The following is a 22,514-nucleotide window of genomic DNA, read 5'->3' on the forward strand; positions in this document are numbered from 1 at the left end:
TTCAGAGGTACTCCTCCGAAGAAGCTATCCAAAGCAGCCCCATTTTTTCTACCACATTAAGACATTTAGCACAACATGTGATCATACTGTTTGTTGTCTTAGTCCACAGCTCTTAAGAGCAGGGACTCTCCTGCCTCATCACCAGTGAGTTACCAGCACCTGGCAGAATACCTAGACTCTTGATAAATGATGGGTGGATGATGGCAGGAGAGATGAACAGATGGGCTAGGCATACTTTTTAAAACCACAGTTATATAACTGTCTTTGACAAATGGAATAAAGCCATAAGATAGTGCTGGCCGTGAGATAAAGCATTTGATGAAAGTGAATTCCCTGAAAAGACCCTGGAAAATAGTCCTCTGGGTTTACAAGCATAAACCTAACAGAAACCAAGTAAGCTATTTGAAGCATTCTTTTCTTAATGTCCCTTGTTTAACTTATATTGTTTCTCAATTATTAAATCAGCACATATTCACTAGAGAAATACATAAAAATTCAATGAAAAAAATTAATATGATCAGTATTTCAGCTACGTAGATATGGACACTATCAATTTAGAATATGTCTCTCCTGTATATCTTGCTAATCACTCATATGTGTACAAATATATATGTATATACATATACATATATATTATATGGAACAGTAGGATTAAATTGATACACGATTTTGTGACCTGTAATTTTCACTTCTCAATGTATTGAAAGCATTTTCTATTTGTTTAACTACTCTACATCATGATTTTTATAGGTTTCTTAATGCCTTATCATTTGGATGCATTCTTTATTATTTAAACTTTTAAAAAATATTTTATTGTACCTGGAATGTCAAAGAATGTGGCTGTTTGTGACTATTATAATGTCTATTTACTTTTCTAGAAAAAAATCCTAGACATAAAATTCCTGGGCTATAGAGTATGAAGAATACCAAGGTATTATTAGTGCTTTGCCAAATCATCTTCTAATGATCATATTGACTTCCCACTGGTCACAAAGGACAGCACTGGATCCCCATCGTTATCACCACTAAATATAAACCATATTGTTTAAATCCTAGGACATTTAATTCTAACTCAAGAAAACACTCAGTTTTTCTGTTGCAATGGCCAGAACATTACACAGGACTTTTGAAATGATATTGAATAATAAATGTCTAATGGTATCTGAGGCTCAGTTGCCTCAGGCTCAGCATAGAGTGAAGAGGAAGGGCACAAAGAATCCAAGGGAATTGTTTGGGGGTATTCAGGTAGAGTCCTGAATTCAGTGGAGCAGGAACTGCTGGCTAGTACTTCTTGGTATCCAGCATTTGTGAGCTCTGAGATCCAGCCTCACCAGAGCACAACCCTCAATGCCCCATTTCCTGTGCCACCTCAGCAAGATGCTCCACATCCTTCTAGGAAGCAATCAGCCAAGGAGTTTCCTCTTTTCCAATGACTAAACACCAAACTCTGGTGGCAAGTTCCTGATAAAACAGACTGTCTCAAGACATTAAAAAATCAGACTGGTTATATCCTTCACTGAGAGCCATGGGTCTTGTTTAGCTTTATTTTTAATGAGATTGTGTGTGTGTGTGTGTGTGTGTGTGTGTGTGTGTGTGTGTGTGGTGCTGGGGATTGAACCCAGGGCCTTGTGCATTCGAGGCAAGCACTCTACCAACTGAGCCATATCCCCAGCCACTTAATGAGAAAATTTATATTCGTTAAGTTATCAGATGTAACCACTCTATCTAGATAAGGAATAAAGATGCAGGGCATTGTTCATCCCTGAGTTAGTACCCTGCATATGGGAAAAGAACTGCTGACTGAAATTAAGGCCATCCAGAGTTCCCAACGCAGTCACACTTTAAAAAAAAAAATTGTTTAGAAAAGGGGTTTAACCTGGAAGGTTGTGGTATTCATTTGTTAGATTTTTTTTTCTTTTTTAGGTTCAAAAAAAATCCTTATGAGCTTATGGCTTTTAAGCTCTAGATCTACAGTAATTCTCTGTGTAACCCCCCTTCTTTTGAATAAACATTGTGCAATCTGCTGGATTTCTCTATGACTTTTTTTCATACTTGTGAATCTGTTTGGAAAGAAAAGAAAAAGGGAAAAGGGGGGAAAGCCTTCTGTTTTTCATAATGTCTAATCTTTTTCCCCATTGGCATTCACCAGATGTTGCTTTGGATCGGAAGATAAATATTAAAATCTAAGCAAGAACAAAGTGAGTTGTTTACTGGGCAGATTTTTCAGATGTTCTCTTGAACACTTGAAAAAGACAGGAGATGCTTTGATATGCAAGCTGGCTGGAATCCACCATGGAATGGCCCCTCCAAGAGAGCGGCAGGCCCCCAGGCCACGTCCACCCTGCCAGGGCTTTCCAATGACTCCTTGGGTCCATTGGCCATCAGGAAGGTCAGAGAGGAAAGGAGAAGGTAGCTACCTGATGAAGAAGCCAGATAATGATGGAAAGTCTGACTTTTTCCAATGATCTGGTTCAAAGGGACACTGGGAACTCTCTTCACAAACATAGAGGTAAGGCCACAATTCAGGCAGTCTCTCCGTCCCCATGGATACAGTCAAATCACACTGCACATAGGTGTGGCTGATGACTTCACAGCTGTCCTCCTTGGGCTTCAGGCCACACAGGAAGGCCAAGGACTCTGTGGGGAACAGTCACTATGAGGTCAGGCAAATTCACAGAAAGAGCCAAAGGCTCTTTGTTTTAAGAACGAAGTTCATATGTCCCCCCTCCAATAGGAAAATGAAGCATCAGTTTGCTCTCTAAATGCATTATGTGTAATTTATGCAAATAGAAGACATAACAATTTTGTAAAATATAAATCATCATCATAAAAAAAACCTTGGGTGTATATACCAGCCAACAGGAGATTGAAAACAGTTCTAATACTTCTAAATCTGTCTGCTCCCTCATGGGTCCATTCCCTTCCTTCTCATTCTCGGAAATAATCCCTTGGCATTTTTTAGATAGCTTTATCAAACAGGTTTGCGTTCCCAAACAAGAGGTTATTGAGTTTTTCTTTTGACCTTTATAAAATGTAATGCATGACCAAATATTCTTGATCTTGCTTTTTTTATTCAATGTGAAATTTCCAAGATTTCTCTATGGTACTGCATGTAACTATTGCAGATACAGGCTCACTGTTGATAAAGACTGCACTTCATGAAAGTGCTAAGATGTGTTTACCTATTCTTTTTCCAGTGGAATTGGGAGTATTTCCAAATAGTTGCCACTACAAACACGTGCAAAGTTTTCTCTAGGGTGAATGACTAGAAAGAAAATATCTTGTTCAAATGGTAAGTGTAAGTTCAGCTTTGCAAGATGGTGCCACACTGTTTTCTAAAGTGGGTATGCCATTTGAATTCCTACCAGCCATGAATTCCTGTTATCCATACAGTTGTCAGCACTTGAAATGATCAGATTCCTAATTTTTGTCAAGTGTGTATAAAATGGTATCTCAATGTGGCCTTCATTTTCATTTCCATCATTACTTTTTAGGTTGAACAATTTTTCATATTTAGTAATAACTCAAAGTTTCTTCTCCTATGAAATTCCCATTCCTGATCTTGGCCCATTTTTCTATTGGGCTATTTGTCTTTTTCCTATTCATTTGTGTATTTTGGGTACTAATTCTCTTAAGGTTTTACGCTAACTATTACCTTTCCTAAGTTTATAGCTAGACTTTTCTCTCTTTACATGGTTTCCTTATTAACAGAACTTCTTGATTGTCATATATGTATGACCATCAATATTTTGTTAAGAAGAAAAGCAAGTGTTTTAGTTTTTTTGACCCTCAGGCCATCCCTTTCTGGGTCATGAGACACATGTAAAAAGCATCAATAAGTCAGATTGACAATAATCTTTAACTGGGAGATGAACAAGTCTCTACATGAGTGGTTTAGGAGAAACTCTGAAAATTCTAAAAAAAAAAAAAAAAAGAGGAAAAAGAAAAATCTCTCTGGTCTGTTACTTCTGTGGCTAACCTGTTCTTGCAGGTACCACAGTAGCCATCAAGGATTGTAGGCTTTGAGCCTCTGATGGCCTTTCTCATTATAGTGCCTCAGCAAGGGCCAAAGGAGAGGTTTGTAGCTCTGTGATCACACCCAGATGTTATCATAGTTGCTGCTACATTCCAAAGCACCTGATACCAAGGAAGTTCTCTGTAAATGTGCTTTAAATGAATAATAGCAACAAAAATGACTGACAGAAAGATTCTCTTGCGATAGATAAAACATGAGAACTTCTCAGTTAGTAAGCCCTAAGGCAAATAAAAACAGGCTCAACACCTATAAAATAATGAATTCATTATAGGTGATTAAGTGGATGCAAATTGACAAGGTGGATTATAAAAAGCACCTAGGGCTGGGGATCAAAATCCATGGGTTTTACTCAAAGTTCTACCGCTAAATAGCTCTGTGACCTTAATCGCTTTAGCTTTTCATGCCTCTTGGAAAAGTTAAAGTTTCCATGAAAAAGTCATTTGGTATAATTCAAGGTATAAATGCAAGAAACGGGAAGATCAACGATCTTTGCTCTTTTTAAACAAATGCAAAGTGTTAGTTTTACCTAACAGGATGTTTTAGCAACCCATCATGTGAAAAAGTAAAATTCTTCTTTGGTAAGAAGTATAATTTGGGGGGAAAGGTAAAGATAGATGACCACAAAACTAGCAAAATAACTTTATTTTTAGACCCATGCTTAAATATCCTGTCCCAGTCATGAAAATGAAGCACATTAGGACTGTGGCATAGGAACAAACAAAATAATAATTAAGAAAGTTTGGATTCTGAGACATCATCAATAACCTGGAATGTAAAACATCACTCTATCATGCAAAGTCAAACTAAAGATTAAAATTCAAAGCAAGAGTCAGAATTCAAAGTGACCTTGGTAAATTAGAGAAGTTAACAGAAACAAACAAAAAGCCCAATGAAAACAGTAAGGCAATAAACTACATAAGGAAAAAATAAATCATATAAATATGAGGAAAATCCAGCTGTGAACAGCTATGTTAGAAACACACCCACCCACCACACACACACACACACACACACACACACACACACACATTGGGATAATCATAGGTAACAAAAAATTATAAACCAGCAAAACATCAGTGTACTTTTACAAACAGATCTGGAACCAGATGATATGCAGGCATTTCATGATGTTACCCAATATGACTATATCTTGCTTACTCAGAAGAGTTACCTTGTCTGGGGATTCAATTAGGCAAGCATGTGAAATTTCAGAGACAGCACAGAAAAGAAATACTAAAATGTTTATTTGGAAAATTTTGGCCTTGGTGAGTCCCAAGAATTCACATTTCTAAGATGCCTCCACCCCATCACACACACACAAAACTAGTTGCTGCTGTGCTGGCCATATGGAACACAGTTTGAGAACTGCTCCCGTTGTGACCTGAGCTTTCCAAAGGCTATCAGCTGATTGAGGTTGAAAAGAAGCTAAGTGGGGGAGCACTAGTTAGGTAGAATGATGGATTTCTCCAAGAAAAGCAAGTGTGAAACAGGTGTGAGGATAGCTGGTGGGAAGCCACTTCTAAAAACCTCTTTGAAATAAAACGTAATCCTAAAGAGAAGTTAACAGTTATATGTAATCCTATCTTAAAGCAGGAGAATTAGTAGTAGCTTCCAATGATTTCTCTCACATCACACACACACACACACACACACACACACACACACACACACACACCTTTAACTTTTGATGTCCATTACAGACCTACTAACTAGAAAAACAAACCAAATTATGATCATAGACTCAAAAGGTTTCATTGGGTTCCAGTAGAATTACAGAATCCCCAGTATCTTATCCTGGATTTTAAGTAAGGAAAATTTGGAACTAGCTCCTCATTTTTAGAGAATGTGGTTAAAAGTATTTAAAAACACCCTCCCTCTCTTTCTTCCTCCCTTCCTTTCTTCCAACCTCCCTTCTTTCCTTCCTTCCTTCCTAATGAAAGAGGAAAACAGTTGAGATCCTTTTCACCAAACAGGATCCTTGTAAAATAGATGAATCTTTGGTGACACCTAGTGGCAAGATTAAAAGTTACAGCTTCCAAACACTTTAATATCAAGGAATTTTGAGATGTTCTTTTCTAAATCTTAAATGAATCTTTTACAATATAACAATTTTATTATTTTTCTTCTAGGAGTTCTCAGTACTACAATTTACCTGTACCTGAAATCTCATTAATTTTTATTTTGTGTTTCTAGTTGAGATTTAAGTGTTTTGAAATAATACCAAAAGGGTTTTAAAGTTTATTAGTTTAAGCAATGCATATTATATAAGTGGAAGAAGAGATCGATTTTTTAAAGAGAAGTAATATTAAGTAAGCTTTAGAACCTAGTTGTGTATAATCTCAGTTTCATTTCCACATACTCTTGACTGACACTGTGCTATAGGAGGTAGCAGGGTTAAAAAAAAAAAAAGAACACATCTGAAAGTTGCTATTGCATCATAGGTTTCTTATTGCGCAATCATTTCTCCTCCATTGTGTACATGATACTAGGAAACTCAGATTCTAGTATTTTAAAGGGTTTTTTGTATTCTCATTCTCCTTAACACTCCTTCTCCCTCCACCACCACCACCACTATCTTCTTCTTCTCCTCTCTTCTTCTTCTTCCTCATCATTTAGGAGGACACTGTGAACTGCCATTACAATAGTATTGTCCGTCATGGAATTATTATCCAAACTCAGATGAAGTGATCTTATTACTTTGTAAATCTCACATTCAAAAAAATTAGGAACATAACTCAAAACACCACACACAAAGCATGTTTGTAAATAGGTCTTAAGTGTAGAGGTTCCAGATCTATGATTATGTAAATGAGATAATTGCTAGTTGAATTTGAGTTCTCTCAAATGCAGTAAAGATCTGTAATGAAAATGGTAGTTTTTTTCCTCTGATTATCCCCTCCTGAAGCTCAGTGGGTAGTTACCATGTGTTGCGAAGCCCTCAGCTTTGCACATTCCTCTATAATCTCTCCCCATAAACACGGTGCTTCTGGTACCACAATTTACATGATGGGAACGCAGCTCAAAACAGAGAGAAATCATAGTTTTCTACTGAGTAGAGGATCAGGTAATTACTTGGACATTGAAGAACAAGAGAATACTGTGAATGTTGGCTCTTTTGACTATAATAAGAATTCAGGAATTGAGCTGATATTCAAAAGATATTCAGCTTGACAATCTTCACCGTCTCCTGGTCCCTCCAGAAAGCAGATGTCTTCGGCAACCTTATCTCAGGACAAGATCAAGAGCTTGTTTCCTTCCTGATGTCTATGGCTGTCACTGGAACTAATATTCAGAACCCAGAATTAGTCTCTTCCTTGTCATGTGACTCCATAGGACATAGGCAATAAGTTTTTCAATGTTACTTTAATATTGACCCCTTCCCATGACAAAAGATATTATGGACCATTTTAATAGGTGGCCCCAGAGAGTAACAACCATTTTTGAAAGAGAATAGAAAAATTCTATTTTCAGAAACACCTGGAAAAATTAATGGTTAGTAGAGAAGCAAAAACAAATATTTTAAAAAGCCAAAGAACATCATTTGAATACACATTCTTTAAAAATATATATGTGGGATTTTTTACTCACCATCCAGGGGCAGAACCAAGCAGCTGAATGCAGACACAGTAGCATTAGCCAGGACTTGGCAAGGAGCACCACACACAGCAGCTGAGATATTCCCTGGAGAAAACCCTGCTCCAAACACATGGACAAGCCTTCCACCCAGGCAGCCTTTAAAGACAAACCACAAGTCCATGATCTTAGAAGAAAAACTGTCTTAACTCAAAATTCAAACTATTGCTTTCTTTCTGCATATCCTTCCTATGCCCTGCAGAATCCACACAGCTGGCTGGAGGGCTCTGATATCCTTAGCTTCTTCTTCACCGGGCTTCTGGACTCCAGGGTTCCACCAGATTCGAACCATATTCAACAAGGTATTGTGTTAAAGCATCTTGTAATGTGACCATTTTATGTTGAAAGTATTGATTATTTATAGTTCTTAAACTTTCCATACAAGAGCATAAAATGAAAGTGAAAGTTCCCCCCAAACACCTGTCTGAACCCTGGAGGTTTCCATTTACAGTTTTTTTGTGACTCCTTGCAGAATTTTCAACATACATATATTTTTGATACACAGGGATCACTCTATACATATTCTACAACTTGTTTCTTAACTTAAAAGTACCGTATAGGTAGGTTTCCAAAGCTATGTCATTACAGTTCATTTTACTAGCTACTTAGAATCTCATTACATCATTAAGGCACAATTTGTTTAACAAATTTTCTATTGCCTGATACCTTCATTATGTCTCTTTGTTGCTATTATTAATAGTACTGCAAGAATTACAAATTTTAGGGACACTCAGGCAAGTGAAGCTGGTGCACTGCTCTAGTTCATTCTGAGACACAGAGTTCCAGTCTCCAGCCTTCGTCCTAAAAGGGGAATGGGGCTACTTGCACAGCCACCTGACAAATTCAAGAATAATGTGGGTTTTTGTTTGTTTGTTTGTTTGTTTTGTTTTGTTTTTGCTTCAGGTGTATTTCTTTTATTTATTTATTTTTTTATTGTTGGTTGTTCAAAACATTACATAGTTCTTGATATATCATATTTCACACTTTGATTCAAGTGGGTTATGAACTCCCATTTTTACCCCGTATACAGATTGCAGAATCACATCAGTTACGCTTCCATTAATTTACATATTGACATACTCATGTCTGTTGTATTCTGCTGCCTTTCCTATCCTCTACTATCCCCCCTCCCCTCCCCTCCCCTCCCCTCTTCTCTCTCTACCCCCTCTACTGTAATTCATTCCTCCCCTTGTATTATTTTTCCCTTTCCCCTCACTTCCTCTTGTATGTAATTTTGTATAATCCTGAGGGTCTCCTTCCATTTCCATGCAATTTCCCTTCTCTTTCCGTTTCCCTCCCACCTCTCATCCTTGTTTAATGTTGGTCTTCTTCTCGTGCTCTTCTTCCCTAATCTGTTCTTAGTTACTCTCCTTGTATCAAAGAAGACATTTGGCATTAGTTTTTTAGGGCTTGGCTAGCTTCACTTAGCATAATCTGCTCTAATGCCATCCATTTCCCTCCAAATTCTATGATTTTGTCATTTTTTAGTGCAGAGTAATACTCCATTGTGTATAAATGCCACATTTTTTTTATCCATTCGTCTATTGAAGGGCATCTAGGTTGGTTCCACAGTCTTGCTATTGTGAATTGTGCTGCTATGAACATCGATGTAGCAGTGTCCCTGTAGCATGCTCTTTTTAGGTCTTTAGGGAATAGACCGAGAAGGGGAATAGCTGGGTCAAATGGTGGTTCCATTCCCAGCTTTCCAAGAAATCTCCATACTGCTTTCCAAATTGGCTGCACCAATTTGCAGTCCCACCAACAATGTACAAGTGTACCCTTTTCCCCGCATCCTCGCCAGCACTTGTTGTTGGACTTCATAATGGCTGCCAATCTTACTGGGGTGAGATGGTATCTTAGGGTGGTTTTGATTTGCATTTCTCTGACTGCTAGAGATGGTGAGCATTTTTCCATGTACTTGTTGATTGATTGTATGTCCTCCTCTGAGAAGTGTCTGTTCAGGTCCTTGGCCCATTTGTTGATTGGGTTATTTGTTATCTTATTGTCTAATTTTTTGAGTTCTTTATATACGCTGGATATTAGGGCTCTATCTGAAGTGTGAGGAGTAAAGATTTGTTCCCAGGATGTAGGCTCCCTATTTACCTCTCTTATTGTTTCTTTTGCTGAGAAAAAAACTTTTTAGTTTGAGTAAGTCCCATTTGTTGATTGTGCTATGGGTGTCCTATTGAGGAATTTGGAGCCCGACCCCAGAGTATGTAGGTCGTAGCCAACTTTTTCTTCTATCAGATGTCGTGTCTCTGATTTGATATCAAGCTCCTTGATCCATTTTGAGTTAACTTTTGTGCATGGTGAGATAAAGGGATTCAGTTTCATTTTGTTGCATATGGATTTCCAGTTTTCCCAGCACCATTTGTTTAAGATGCTATCCTTCCTCCATTTCATGCTTTTAGCCCCTTTATCAAATATAAGAAAGTTGTAGTTTTGTGGGTTGGTTACTGTGTCCTCTATTCTGTACCATTGGTCCACCCGCCTGTTTTGGTACCAGTACCATGCTGTTTTTGTTACTACTGCTCTGTAGTATAGTTTGAAGTCTGGTATCGCTATACCACCTGATTCATACTTCCTGCTTAGCATTGTTTTTGCTATTCTGGGTCTTTTATTCTTCCATATGAATTTCATGATTGCTTTCTCTATTTCTACAAGAAATGCCGTTGGGATTTTGATTGGCATTGCATTAAACCTATAGAGAACTTTTGGTAATATCGCCATTTTGATGATGTTAGTTCTGCCTATCCATGAACAGGGTATATTTTTCCATCTTCTAAGATCTTCTTCAATTTCTCTCTTTAGGGTTGTGTAGTTTTCATTGTATAAGTCTTTCACCTTTTGTTTCACCTTTTTGTTAGGTTGATTCCCAAGTATTTTATTATTTTTGAGGATATTGTGAATGGAGTGGTTGTCCTCATCTCCATTTCAGAGGATTTGTCGCTGATATACAGGAATGCATTTGATTTATGCGTGTTGATTTTATATCCTGCCACTTTGCTGAATTCATTTATTAGCTCTAATAGTTTCTTTGTAGACCCTTTTGGGTCTGCTAGGTATAGAATCATGTCATCTGCAAATAGTGATAATTTAAGTTCTTCTTTTCCTATTTTTATGCCTTTAATTTCTTTCGTCTGTCTAATTGCTCTGGCCAGTGTTTCGAGAACTATGTTGAACAGAAGTGGTGAGAGAGGGCATCCCTGTCTTGTTCCAGATTTTAGAGGGAATGCCTTCAATTTTTCTCCATTAAGAATGATGCTAGCCTGAGGCTTAGCATAGATTGCTTTTACAATGTTGAGGTATGTTTTTACAGTGTTGAGGTATGTTCCTGTTATCCCTAGTTTTTCGAGAGTTTTGAACATAAAGGGGTGCTGTACTTTGTCGAATGCTTTTTCCACATCTATCGAGATGATCATATGGTTCTTATTTTTAAGTCTATTGATGTGGTGAATAACATTTATTGATTTCCGTATATTGAACCAGCCTTGCATACCAGGGATGAATCCTACTTGATCATGGTGCACAATTTTTTTGATATGTTTTTGTATCTGATTCGCCAGAATTTTATTGAGGACTTTTGCGTCTAGGTTCATTAGAGATATTGGTCTGTAGTTTTCTTTCTTTGAAGTGTCTTTGTCTGGTTTCGGAATCAGGGTGATGTTGGCCTCGTAGAATGAATTTGGAAGTTCTCCCTCTTTTTCTATTTCCTGAAATAGCTTGAAAAGTATTGGTGTTAGTTCCTCTTTAAAGGTTTTGTAAAACTCTGGTCCTGGGCTTTTCTTAGTTGGTAGTCTTTTGATGGTTTCTTCTATTTCCTCAATTGATATTGGTCTGTTTAGGTTTTCTATATCCTCCTGACTCAATCTGGGCAGAGTATATGACTTAATAAATTTATCAATGCCTTCACTATCTTCTATTTTATTGGAGTATAAGGATTCAAAATAATTTCTGATTATCTTCTGTATTTCTGAAGTGTCTGTTGTGATATTTCCTTTTTCATCCCATATGCTAGTAATTTGAGTTCTCTCTCTTCTTCTCTTCATTAGCATGGATAAGGGTCTGTCAATTTTATTTATTTTCTCAAAGAACCAACTTTTAGTTTTGTCAATTTTTTCAATTATTTCTTTTGTTTCGATTTCATTAATTTCAGCTCTGATTTTAATTATTTCTTGCCTTCTACTTCTTTTGCTGTTGTTTTGCTCTTCTTTTTCTAGGATTTTGAGATGAAGTATGAGATCATTTATTTGTTGTTTTTTTTTTCTTTTTTTAAGGAATGAACTCCAAGCAATGAATTTTCCTCTTAGAACTGCTTTCAATGTGTCCCATAGGTTCCGATATGTTGTGTCTGTGTTTTCATTTAACTCTAAGAATTTTTTAATTTCCTCCTTGATGTCTTCTAAAACCCATTGATCATTCAGTAACCTATTGTTCATTCTCCAAGTGATGCATGATTTTTCCTTCCTTCTTTTATCGTTGATTTTCAGTTTCATTCCATTATGATCAGATAAGATGCATGGTATTATCTCTACTCCTTTATATTGTCTAAGAGTTGCCCTGTGACATAATATATGATCTATTTTTGAGAAGGGTCCATGTGCTGCTGAGAAAAAAGTGTAACTGCTTGATGTTGGGTGGTATATTCTATATATGTCAATTAAGTCTAGGTTGTTAATTGTGTTATTGAGTTATATAGTTTCCTTATTCAACTTTTGTTTGGAAGATCTGTCCAGTGGTGAGAGAGGTGTGTTGAAGTCTCCCATGATTATTGTATGGTGGTCTATTAGACTCTTGAACTTGCGAAGAGTTTGCTTGATAAACATAGCTGCTCCATTGTTTGGGGCATATATATTTATGATTGTTATGTCTTGTTGGTGTATGGTTCCCTTGAGCAGTATGTAGTGTCCCTCTTTATCCCTTTTGATTAACTTTGGCTTGAAATCTATTTTATTTGATATGAGTATGGACACTCCTGCTTGTTTCCGCAGTCCATATGAGTGATATGATTTTTCCCAACCTTTCATCTTCAGTCTATGTATATCTTTTCCTATCAAATGTGTCTCCTGTAGGCAGCATATTGTTGGGTCTTGTTTTGTGATCCATTCAACTAGCCTGTGTCTCTTAATTGGTAAGTATAAGCCATTAACATTTAGGGTTATTATTGAGATATGGTTTGTTCTTCCAGCCATATTTGTTTATTAATGTTACTAAACCTGATTTGTTTTCATCTTTGATTATTTTCCCCCCTTTACTGTCCTACCTCCCACTGTTGGTTTTCATTGTTATTTCCCATTTCCTCTTCCTGTAATGTTTTGCCAAGGATTTTTTGAAGAGATGGTTTTCTAGCTGCAAATTCTTTTAACTTTTGTTTATCGTGGAAGGTTTTAATTTCATCTTCCATCCTGAAGCTTAATTTCGCCGGATACATGATTCTTGGTTGGAACCCATTTTCTTTCAGTGTTTGAAATATGTTATTCCAGGATCTTCTAGCTTTCAGAGTCTGTGTTGAAAGATCAGCTGTTATCCTGATTGGTTTACCCATAAATGTAATCTGCTTCCTTTCTCTTGTAGCTTTTAAAATTCTCTCCTTATTCTGTATGTTGGGCATCTTCATTATAATGTGTCTAGGTGTGGATCTCTTATGATTTTGCACATTCGGCATCCTGTAGGCTTCTAGGATTTGGGATTCTGTCTCATTCTTCAAGTCTGGGAAGTTTTCTCGTATTATTTCATTGAATAGATTGTTTATTCCTTTGGTTTGGAGCTCTGTGTCTTCCTGTATCCCAATGACTCTTAAGTTTGGTCTTTTAATGTTATACCATATTTCTTGGATGTTCTGCTCATGGTTTCTTAGCAGTCTTGCTGAGCTGTCTATGTTCTTTTCAAGTTGAAATACTTTGTCTTCATTGTCTGATGTTCTATCTTCTAAGTGATCTACTCTGTTGTTAGTATTCTCAATTGAGTTTTTAAGTTGGTTTATTGCTTCCTGCACATCTAGGATTTCTATTTGTTTGTTTTTTATTACCTCTATCTCCCTGTGTAATTGATCTTTTGCTTCTTGGATTTGTTTATGTAATTCATTGTCAAAGTGATCTTTCATTGTCTGATTTTGCTGTCTCATGTCTTCCTTGAGACTCCAGATCATCTGAAGCATGTATATCCTGAATTCTTTATCTGACATTCCATCTGTTGCAGCTATTACCTCTTCTAAAGTTGAGTTGACCTGCATTGCTTGTGGTCCTTTCTTTCCTTGTCTTTTCATACTGCTCCCGTTTCTTTCTGCTTGGTGAAACTGTTGTGTTTTTGAAATTTTCCCTCTATTTATTTATATTGCTCTTGTATAGTTGAAAAATCTCCCTTGCAGGGCAGGTAGTGGCTGTGATCCTCCTCCAATTGGGGTGATCTGTCTACCACGCTGGCGGGCCGCTATGTCTGCTCTGCCGGTTGGTCGCAGGTCCGCCTACCCTGCAGGTGCGTGGGGCAGCTCTGACACTCCGCAGGTTGCTGGGCCTGACCTGCCGGTGGGTCGCAGGTCCGCCTACCTTGCAGGTGCGGGGGGAGGGGGCGGCTCCGCCCCTCAGCAGGCCACTGGGCCTGATCTGCCGGTGGTCACAGCTCCGCCTACCTTGCAGGCACTGGGGGAGGGGGCGGGCCTGCCCCTCAGCAGGCCGCTGGACGTGTTCTGCTGGTGGGTCGCAGGTCCGCCTACCCTGCAGGCGCATGGGGCAGCTCTGTCTTCTTCAGGTGTATTTCATGATGCTCTTTCTTCATGGAATTTAGGGAGTAGATAGGGAAACTTTGTGAGCATCCAGCCCAAATATCATTATTGAATAAGGAAGCTAATCTGGATGTGGTGGCAGAGACCTGTAATCCCAGCAATTCTGGAGGCTGAGGCAGGAGGATTGGGAGTTTGAGCCCGGTCTTGGCAATTTAGCAAAACCCTGTCTTGGAACAAAAGAATTAAGAAAGGTCTGGGGAGGAAGCTCAGGGCTAGAATACCCCTTGGTTCAATCCCCAATACTACAAAATTTTAAAAAGGAAGCTGAGGCATGGAAAAGTCAAGCCTAAATTAGCTACGTTGGTCACAGCACCAGTCCTAAATTCTAATCTCCACAGTGTTCCACCCAGTTGAAGACAAATTTGTTCTAAAAATGGCTTGATTAGTACCTCATCAATCTAAGATCCTGCATCCATAATTTACTGTATACCCACCATCAAATCTGAGTGACCTTAAGTGTAGCAAGGCTTTCAGTGAGCAGAGACCTAAAACATCATTGGAAGGAAAAGCAGGGCAAATCTCAGTACAGGTAAAGCAGAAGATCTGGGGGTATGGCTCAGAGGTAAAGCATTAGCCTCACATGCGTGAGGCCCTAGCTTCAATCCCCAGCACTACAACAAAACAAAACAATAAAAGCAGAGAAAAGCTAAACCAATACAATTGTCCTATGCTATTGGCTTATTATTGGTGGCATTTGAATTCATCTGTGAAATTTTATAAAATGATCAAAATTAATCCCAGTTAATAAATTTTAAACGATGCAAATTGGCATATAGGTCTAAAACTAGGTGAAAGCATTTATATTCTTAAATGATGAAATTATGAGCTCTTACAAAAGATATTAATTTAAAACATAAATTAAAAATGGTTAATGCATTAAAATAAAATACTTAGAGAATAAGTACAGTTTCCTTGATGAAAAATAAAATTCATAAATGGAGCATGACAAAGACGAGTCACAGGAAGACACTGAGACTCCAAGAAGTCACCTGGGCTTCTCTTCCCTTCTGTTGCATGGAGTGATGTTGATTTTCCACCTCTTAGAAGTGAGAGAAGCTATTAAGCCATTAAATATTACTTGCTTGACTTACCAAAGTTCTCTGTCACTGTTGTAATCGTAGCCTTCAACAGGAACACAAGAGCAGAGGAGGCCCACCCTCTGATGCGGTCATAACCTCTGATGTGGTACTTCCCCGCAGGAAGAAAAGGGGTGGTACACTGGAGAACCGTGTAGTTACCAGACACACCCACACAAGGTGTCCTCCCAATAAATATGTCAACATTGGCAGCTCCTGAGATGCGGGCCACGGCAAAGGTTAAAATGCCATCACTCTGAGAAACAGAGAGCAATTCTGGGGTGAAGACATCGCTGTAACCAACAACTCCGATGTGGTACCCAATTCCATCTACCTCTATTTCCAGAGCAACAGAGTCATTCCCTGCAGGAACAATGCACTGGATGAGCTCAGAACTGATGTTCACCATCAGACAGGCCTGTTGGCCAACAAAGATCAATGTGGTGTTCTGTCCTCTCAGGGTTGTGCCCACTATGGCCAAGAGGCTTCCACCATGTGTGCTGAAATTCTTAGGGAAATAATTAAAGACTTGAGGCATGATGGAGAAATTCCTGGAAATGTTACCCAAACAAGCATACCCATTACTTGTCTGGACAGCTGATAGGTAGTGGAGTCCTGGGGTCAAGCCACTTATTTGGCACAACACCTGGCTTGCGTTAAAGAAAGTTATATTGCAAGGAAGTTGATCATCTATAAATACCATTGGCTCATCGGTTCTGGGGTCCAGCCGCTGACCCCTTATCAGCAGAGTGGTCAGAGACCCACTGATGCCTATGATCAAGGCATCCACTACAGGACTTTCATCCTCTTGCATGAAGAGAGTGCAGTTCCCTTCACACTCGCTGGGCAGCCCATTGACCACGACTGTGACATTCAGAGTGAAGGAAGCTCCAGGCAAGGGGTCACCCATCTGGTTGATCTGGCAGAGAACTATACGGTCTTCCAAATGCAAAATCATGCAAGTAAAAGGACCTGAAAGGTCAATCTGAACCGACCTCCTTCTAGAGTTGAGAGCCAAGCCCCTGATAGTGAGCACAGTCCCACCACACACAGAACCATGCATTGGCAAGATGGTCATTATCCGAGGTGTCACCACAAATTGCTGGGGCACTGCAGACATGTTGGCAAATCCCCTGTCCTTCTGACGTGCTTGGACAGGATAGACACCTGCTTCCACAGTGTACAGGGGAAAGGAGCACCCAGACAGGCTCAGGTTGCCCCAAAGAGACTGTGTCTCAACCTCACACTTCAAGCTCCCCAAGAGGATGACAGAGTTGGAGAGGTCACTTCCTTCCACATACAACTTCAGGCTACTGTTTGTGACTTCTCCCCACAAGGCGGTGACCACTGGTGTTGCTGCCACTTCATACCTGAAGGTAAGGCCCTTCCCCACCAAGCTTGCTGAAGGTCCATGGATGAAGGTTGCACTGCCAGCCCAGACCTCCACGGGGGCTGAGATGGTGAGAGCCTCGGCATCGGGCAGCAGCGGGGCCGGTGGGGTCTCACACCAGATGCTCACCTCTGTCAAGTTCACCATGTCACAGGGCTGATTGCCCACAAGTACCCAAACCAAAGCTGGGTCCCTGCCAAACCCTCTTCCTGAGATGCTGAGGATGGTTCCACCTGAAGTTCAGAGATGGAAAACAAAAGTTAGAGCTGATTCTCACTAGGAACTTGGAGCCCCTGTGTCAGCTCTGAGGCAATTCAGTGGAAAATGGGGTATGAGAAACCTAGGTGATTTCACCTCAATCCCCAGCAATGCTAAATTTGTGATCATTTCTACAGGAGTCAGATGTACTAAAATTCACTAACAGTAAAATAATATAAATTATATATATATATATATATATATATATATATATGAGAAGGATATTTATAATATTTCAGATAAAACGCTTCAAGTACCTTTGTATATCCTACAAACTACCACTTACATGCTAACAAAAAATCAAATTTAGTCTTCTGGTCATCTGTTGTATTATATGACATATTATTCTACATATTCTATATGCACTCAACTTCCAAACTAGAGAAATAAAGTTTGTTGAAATCTTCTATTTATCATCTATACTATCCTATATATTATTCCAAGAACTCATATACATAGTATTATATATTCTAATATGTTGTATATATTCTGCATTACATATATATCACATAGCAAAAGCCAGTAAAACATACTAATGAATTTTCTGTTATATAAACAGACATTGTTAAGGGTTGGATACGAGGTGCCCCCCCAAAAGCTCATGTTAGGTAATGAAGCCATGTTCAGAGGTAAAGTGAGATTATGAGAGCTGTAGCCTAGTCAGTGGATTAATCCATTTCATGAATTAATAATTTGAGAAGACTACTATATTGGATGGTAACTGTTGACAGGTGGGGAGTAACTACAGGAAGTAATCACTGGAGGAGTGTCTTTGGGGTTTATATTTTGTTCCTGGTACCTCAATCTCTCTCTCTGCTTCCCACATTGATCACGTTTCCTCCACTACATCCTTCTACCATGATGTTCTGCCTCACTTCAGGCCCAGAGCAATAGTCAGCTGACCATGGACTGAGACCTCCAAAACCATTAGCCAAAAAAAAAACAAAAACCCTAAAACCTTCTTTTCTAAGTTTTTCTTGTTAGGTATTTTACTTACAGTGGTGACAAACAAACACAGACATTGTCTTATCCTTAAGTTGAGAGATAATCAAAGACCAAACCCCATCTTCAGAACAGAGATTGGAGCAACAAAACCCATATCCTAACCAAGTCTGTGACACAGGCATCCAGATTTAAAAAGGATTTTCCTGTGCTCAAAAAGATAAGGTGCTACTTCATGCAAGGTTAAAACCATTATTCACATGTGAATATATAGATCTTTAGTTTTTTTCTGAAAATGCATAGTTTTAGGAATTGCTCTGTTTCTTGTCCTTACATTTCCCACATTGATATTTGTGGCTCTATTTCTGTTCCTCCATCTGCATCCCTGGAAGAAAGTACAGATACAATGACTCATTCCTTGGGTCCTTGAACACACAGGGTCTAAAATGTTGATACAGGAAGCTCTTCAAGCTCTTCTCTTGTTTTCCTAATATCTGCTCAAGAATACTGCTCATTAGCTATTTCAGTCTTTCCTCTAGGAAAAGAAAGCCAGGCATATCTCCTTTTCATGAAAACTCTTTAATTTCATGAGCTCACTGAGCTGAAGCATCACCAAGTTTTCCTACCCTTAAATTATACCAGAGCCTCAGGAAAGTCTCTTCCTGATGTCCCATCTCAGGGTGACAAGTTAATTAATCCAGGAATAAAATCTGTGTATTCGATAAATAGGCAAACCGGGTAAATGACACCAGTGATGTCGGAACCACTCACCAAAAAGGGACCCACAGCAAGGCTCCATGCCGAAAACTTCTGTGAGATACTGGATGTGCAGATCAACCCTGCAGAAGACAGGGATATCGTTAGGAAATAACCAACAGGGCTAGAAAGAGAGAAAATAAAGATGGAAGGCAGAAGAGGTGTTTATATTTGGAGGGGAGGGAGAAAAGAAATGGAGCAGTGATGGAGAGCAAGAGTGAATGATAACTGGAACAGAGAAGAAAGGAAATGGTGGGGGAAAGATGCTGGGTCAGTATCATGTGGTAACATCAGTCCCATACACTTCAGCTACTTTTCAGAAATGGGAGAGGGAATTTCTAGAGAAATACCAGGCGGAGCAACTTCAGGACAAAGAGGGAGCTAAGGGAAGGACATGGCCAGGCAACTACTATAGACCATGTATTTAAAACCCAAGAGGAAATCTTACTAAAGAGCTACAGCACGGACTTCCCTTCTTTGGTTACAGATACCCACACCCTCCCATCCTAACCAAGTTCTGCAAAGTTCCACTTACCCTTGTGAGCGAATGATGACCCCATTGATGGAGACTGAAATTCTGTGGAGACAGGCTGGCAGTGGGGGCAGCACCACCTCCAGGCCCTGTGCCGTCTGTGCATGTACCTGAGCCAAGGTGTCCTGGATGTGTATTTCCACATCCAAATCTGTATAGTTCAGCAGCCGGGTCATTCCAATGAAAAGGGTCTCCCCTCCTGGGTTGAGAAGAATCTGTTTACCTCTCTGTTATGGTTTGAATATGAGGTATCCCCAGAAGCTCACGTGTGAGACAATGCAAGAAGGTTAAAGAGAAATGATTGGGTTATAGGAGTCTTAACCCAATCAGTGAATTGATCCCCCTGGTAGGGATTCACTGAGTGGCAATTGAAGTGGTATGGTATGCCTGGAGGAGGTGAGAATTGGGGCATGGCTTTGGGGTATATATTTTTATCTGGCAAGTAGAGACCTTTCTCTCTGCTTTCTGGTCACCATGAGCTGCTTCCCTCTGCCACACTCTTCTGCTATGATGTTCTGCCTCACCTCGAGCCCCAAGGAATGGAGTCTGCCTTCTGTGGACTAAGACCTCTGAAACTGTGAGCCCTTAAATAAACTTTTCTTCTCTAAATTTGTTCTGGTCAGATCTTTTTAGTCACAGCAGTAAAAAAGCCTACTAAAATATTCTTTGATGAGGGTTTATGACCTCAACCTCCTATACTATGCTCAGGATTAAATACATGGTCAGCCCTCAACATAATAATGTAATTAAGAATTTTAACGTAACTTTTTAAATGAAATTTCTAATAAATCTTTTAATTGAGCTACAGCCTAAAACTTCAAAATTTTGAAGTTCAACACTGTCAGGGCAATTAGATTCAAAAAGCATGAATTTAATCCATGTAAAGACAACTCAAGAATAAGTTTGAAGAGCTAATGGTCTTCTCCACTAGCAAATTCCTGTTGTCCTTTCTCTAATTTTTTTTTTACCAACAGAAATCTAAAGTTCTAGCTCCTGTATGCAACGAACCTTAACATAATGCTGTATGTAAGTGTAACAGCTCATAGTTTACAGTACTTTCATGCACACGATTCCATTTGATCATCTAACTCTCCTAATGACACATATGGGACAGTTAGCATGACTGACATTTTGCATTTGAGGAAACAGGGTCAGCAACAAAAGCCTCATAACAATAAATGGAAACATCAAGGCTATGGCCCAGACTTTATATTGAATTTCCATAGCTTTTTAGTATAATTAGCATCTTTACTAAAATGCTGGATATTAAAGACAGTAGAATGAATCGGATATTATTTTCCTATGTTCATATATGAATACACAACCAGTGAAACTCCACATCATGTACAACCACAAGAATGGGATCCTAATTAGAGTAAGTTTACTCCATGTATACATAATATGTCAAGATACACCCTACTGTCGTATATATCTAAAAAGAACAAATAAAATAAATTAATTAATTTAACTTAATAAAATATTTTAACTTAATAAAAATTATTAATTAACTTAAAAACTTAATTAAATGAACACTTCAATTCAGTTCCTTATAACTCAAATACATATTGAGCCTTATAGAAAGATGCCACACGTGCACAAAAATAGTTAAATACAAATATGCCCTCAAAGAAGACCTCAAAAATGATAAAATACGTGGTAGAATCACATCAATAGAAGATATGCTACAGTAGAGGTCATAAATAGATGTGAGATTGTTCAAATCAGAACAACATTCTGAATGTCAGGAAAGGCCTTATGGTAGGACAAGAGGACACTTTAAGTTCAATTTGAAAGATATATCCCAAGATACAATGATAGGTCATAGGGGACTTAAAATTCAATTTTTCAAATTTCACAATTTTATCTAGTCTTGTGTTGTACTTTCTCATAGTCACCTGGTGGTTTGGGCAAAAAGAAATAAAACTGGGTGACTTTCTAGGATATAAGACACATGTGGATATCAGTAGGGACTCTATGGAGGTAGGTCAAGTTTATGAGCTTCTATGGATGAATACAGAAAAGCTAATCCTGAAGAATATCTACTGAATTTAATGTATTGTGAACACCTCCAAATATTTATAATCAAGGGAGGAATATATTGAAGCTATTCCAGTATATAAGATAAAAAGAATTATAGGGAAAGAGAAATGCAGTCTTCAGATAACTAGAGTCTTTATGAAGTCCAGAAATCAAGCATACAATAGCAGGTGGAAGTAAGTGTGCCTGCCTTTCCTGTGTCTCAATGTGCCCACAGCTGGAGGTAAATCACCTCTGCAACTCCTTTAGCCTTAGCATTGTAGAATCACTGCACAGTCAGCACCTATAGAATCCATTCTCAACTAGATGAAGAGGTTTCTTGAAAAAGTCAAAAAAGAGGGATGTGATGTAATGGGAAGATTGTGACTCTACATTCAAATCCTTCATCTGTCATTTAACTACCTCTTTAATTTTGGAGAACTCACTCTGGAACCTCAACAACTTGGAATTCATCAACCAGATGGTAATAAAGTCCATCTCAAGTTGTTTGTTGTAAGAATTAACTTAGATATCCTGGGGAAGCAAATAGAGTACAGAACACACACAAAAAAAATGTCAATTGACTTCATATTGTTCCTCACATTAAAATCCTCTTCTTCATGTCTTCCCAACCTCTTCTTTAATGTCTGAGGCTCTATATTAAATCAAACTCTATGTGACCTGAGTCTGCCTCCATACTTTCAATCCCTGTGTGACAAACTACCGTCTAACAAAATAGCAAACAAACTGAAAGCCTAATTATTTTGAGTATATCCTTTGTAATAACTAGCTAATTCTCAGTCAATCACAGCAGCTGAATTTCAACCAATCATAGGCCATCAAACAACGTGACCATGGTCAAATATGGCAAAGAGGGAGCTGTAGCCAACCAAGCTGCTTTTTATCTCACTTCCATTTTTTGTCTATATGTACTGTCTGCTCACACTGCAGAGAGGAGCGCTGTGCACCTCTTCTGGTTCTGAGGACTGCCAAATTTGTAAATCATTCTTCACTCAAACTGCTAAATTTCATTTGTCAAAAGTATTTCTTTAAAAAGTGGTTGAGCTGGTGTTCACTCAGATCAAGTTGTTTCT

At 38.6% G+C, this 22,514-nt stretch overlaps 1 protein-coding gene across 1 annotated transcript in view; it reads right to left on the reverse strand.

Annotated features, from left to right (window-relative positions):
- The window catches only part of PKHD1 (PKHD1 ciliary IPT domain containing fibrocystin/polyductin), a gene marked incomplete at its 5' end in the record, with an annotated part of 435,617 nt that overhangs the window by 357,666 nt on the left and 55,437 nt on the right, over nt 1–22,514 (reverse strand). Inside the window, 5 exons of the mRNA XM_081295270.1 lie at nt 2,418–2,637; nt 7,625–7,768; nt 15,542–17,149; nt 18,888–18,955; nt 19,408–19,603. Of these exons, the coding sequence (XP_081151396.1) occupies nt 2,418–2,637; nt 7,625–7,768; nt 15,542–17,149; nt 18,888–18,955; nt 19,408–19,603 (2,236 nt within the window). The remainder of the gene's footprint in view (nt 1–2,417; nt 2,638–7,624; nt 7,769–15,541; nt 17,150–18,887; nt 18,956–19,407; nt 19,604–22,514) is intronic.

The sequence above is a fragment of the Spermophilus citellus genome (assembly GCF_964194105.1).
Source record: "Spermophilus citellus genome assembly, chromosome: 5".
NCBI lineage: Eukaryota > Metazoa > Chordata > Mammalia > Rodentia > Sciuridae > Spermophilus > Spermophilus citellus.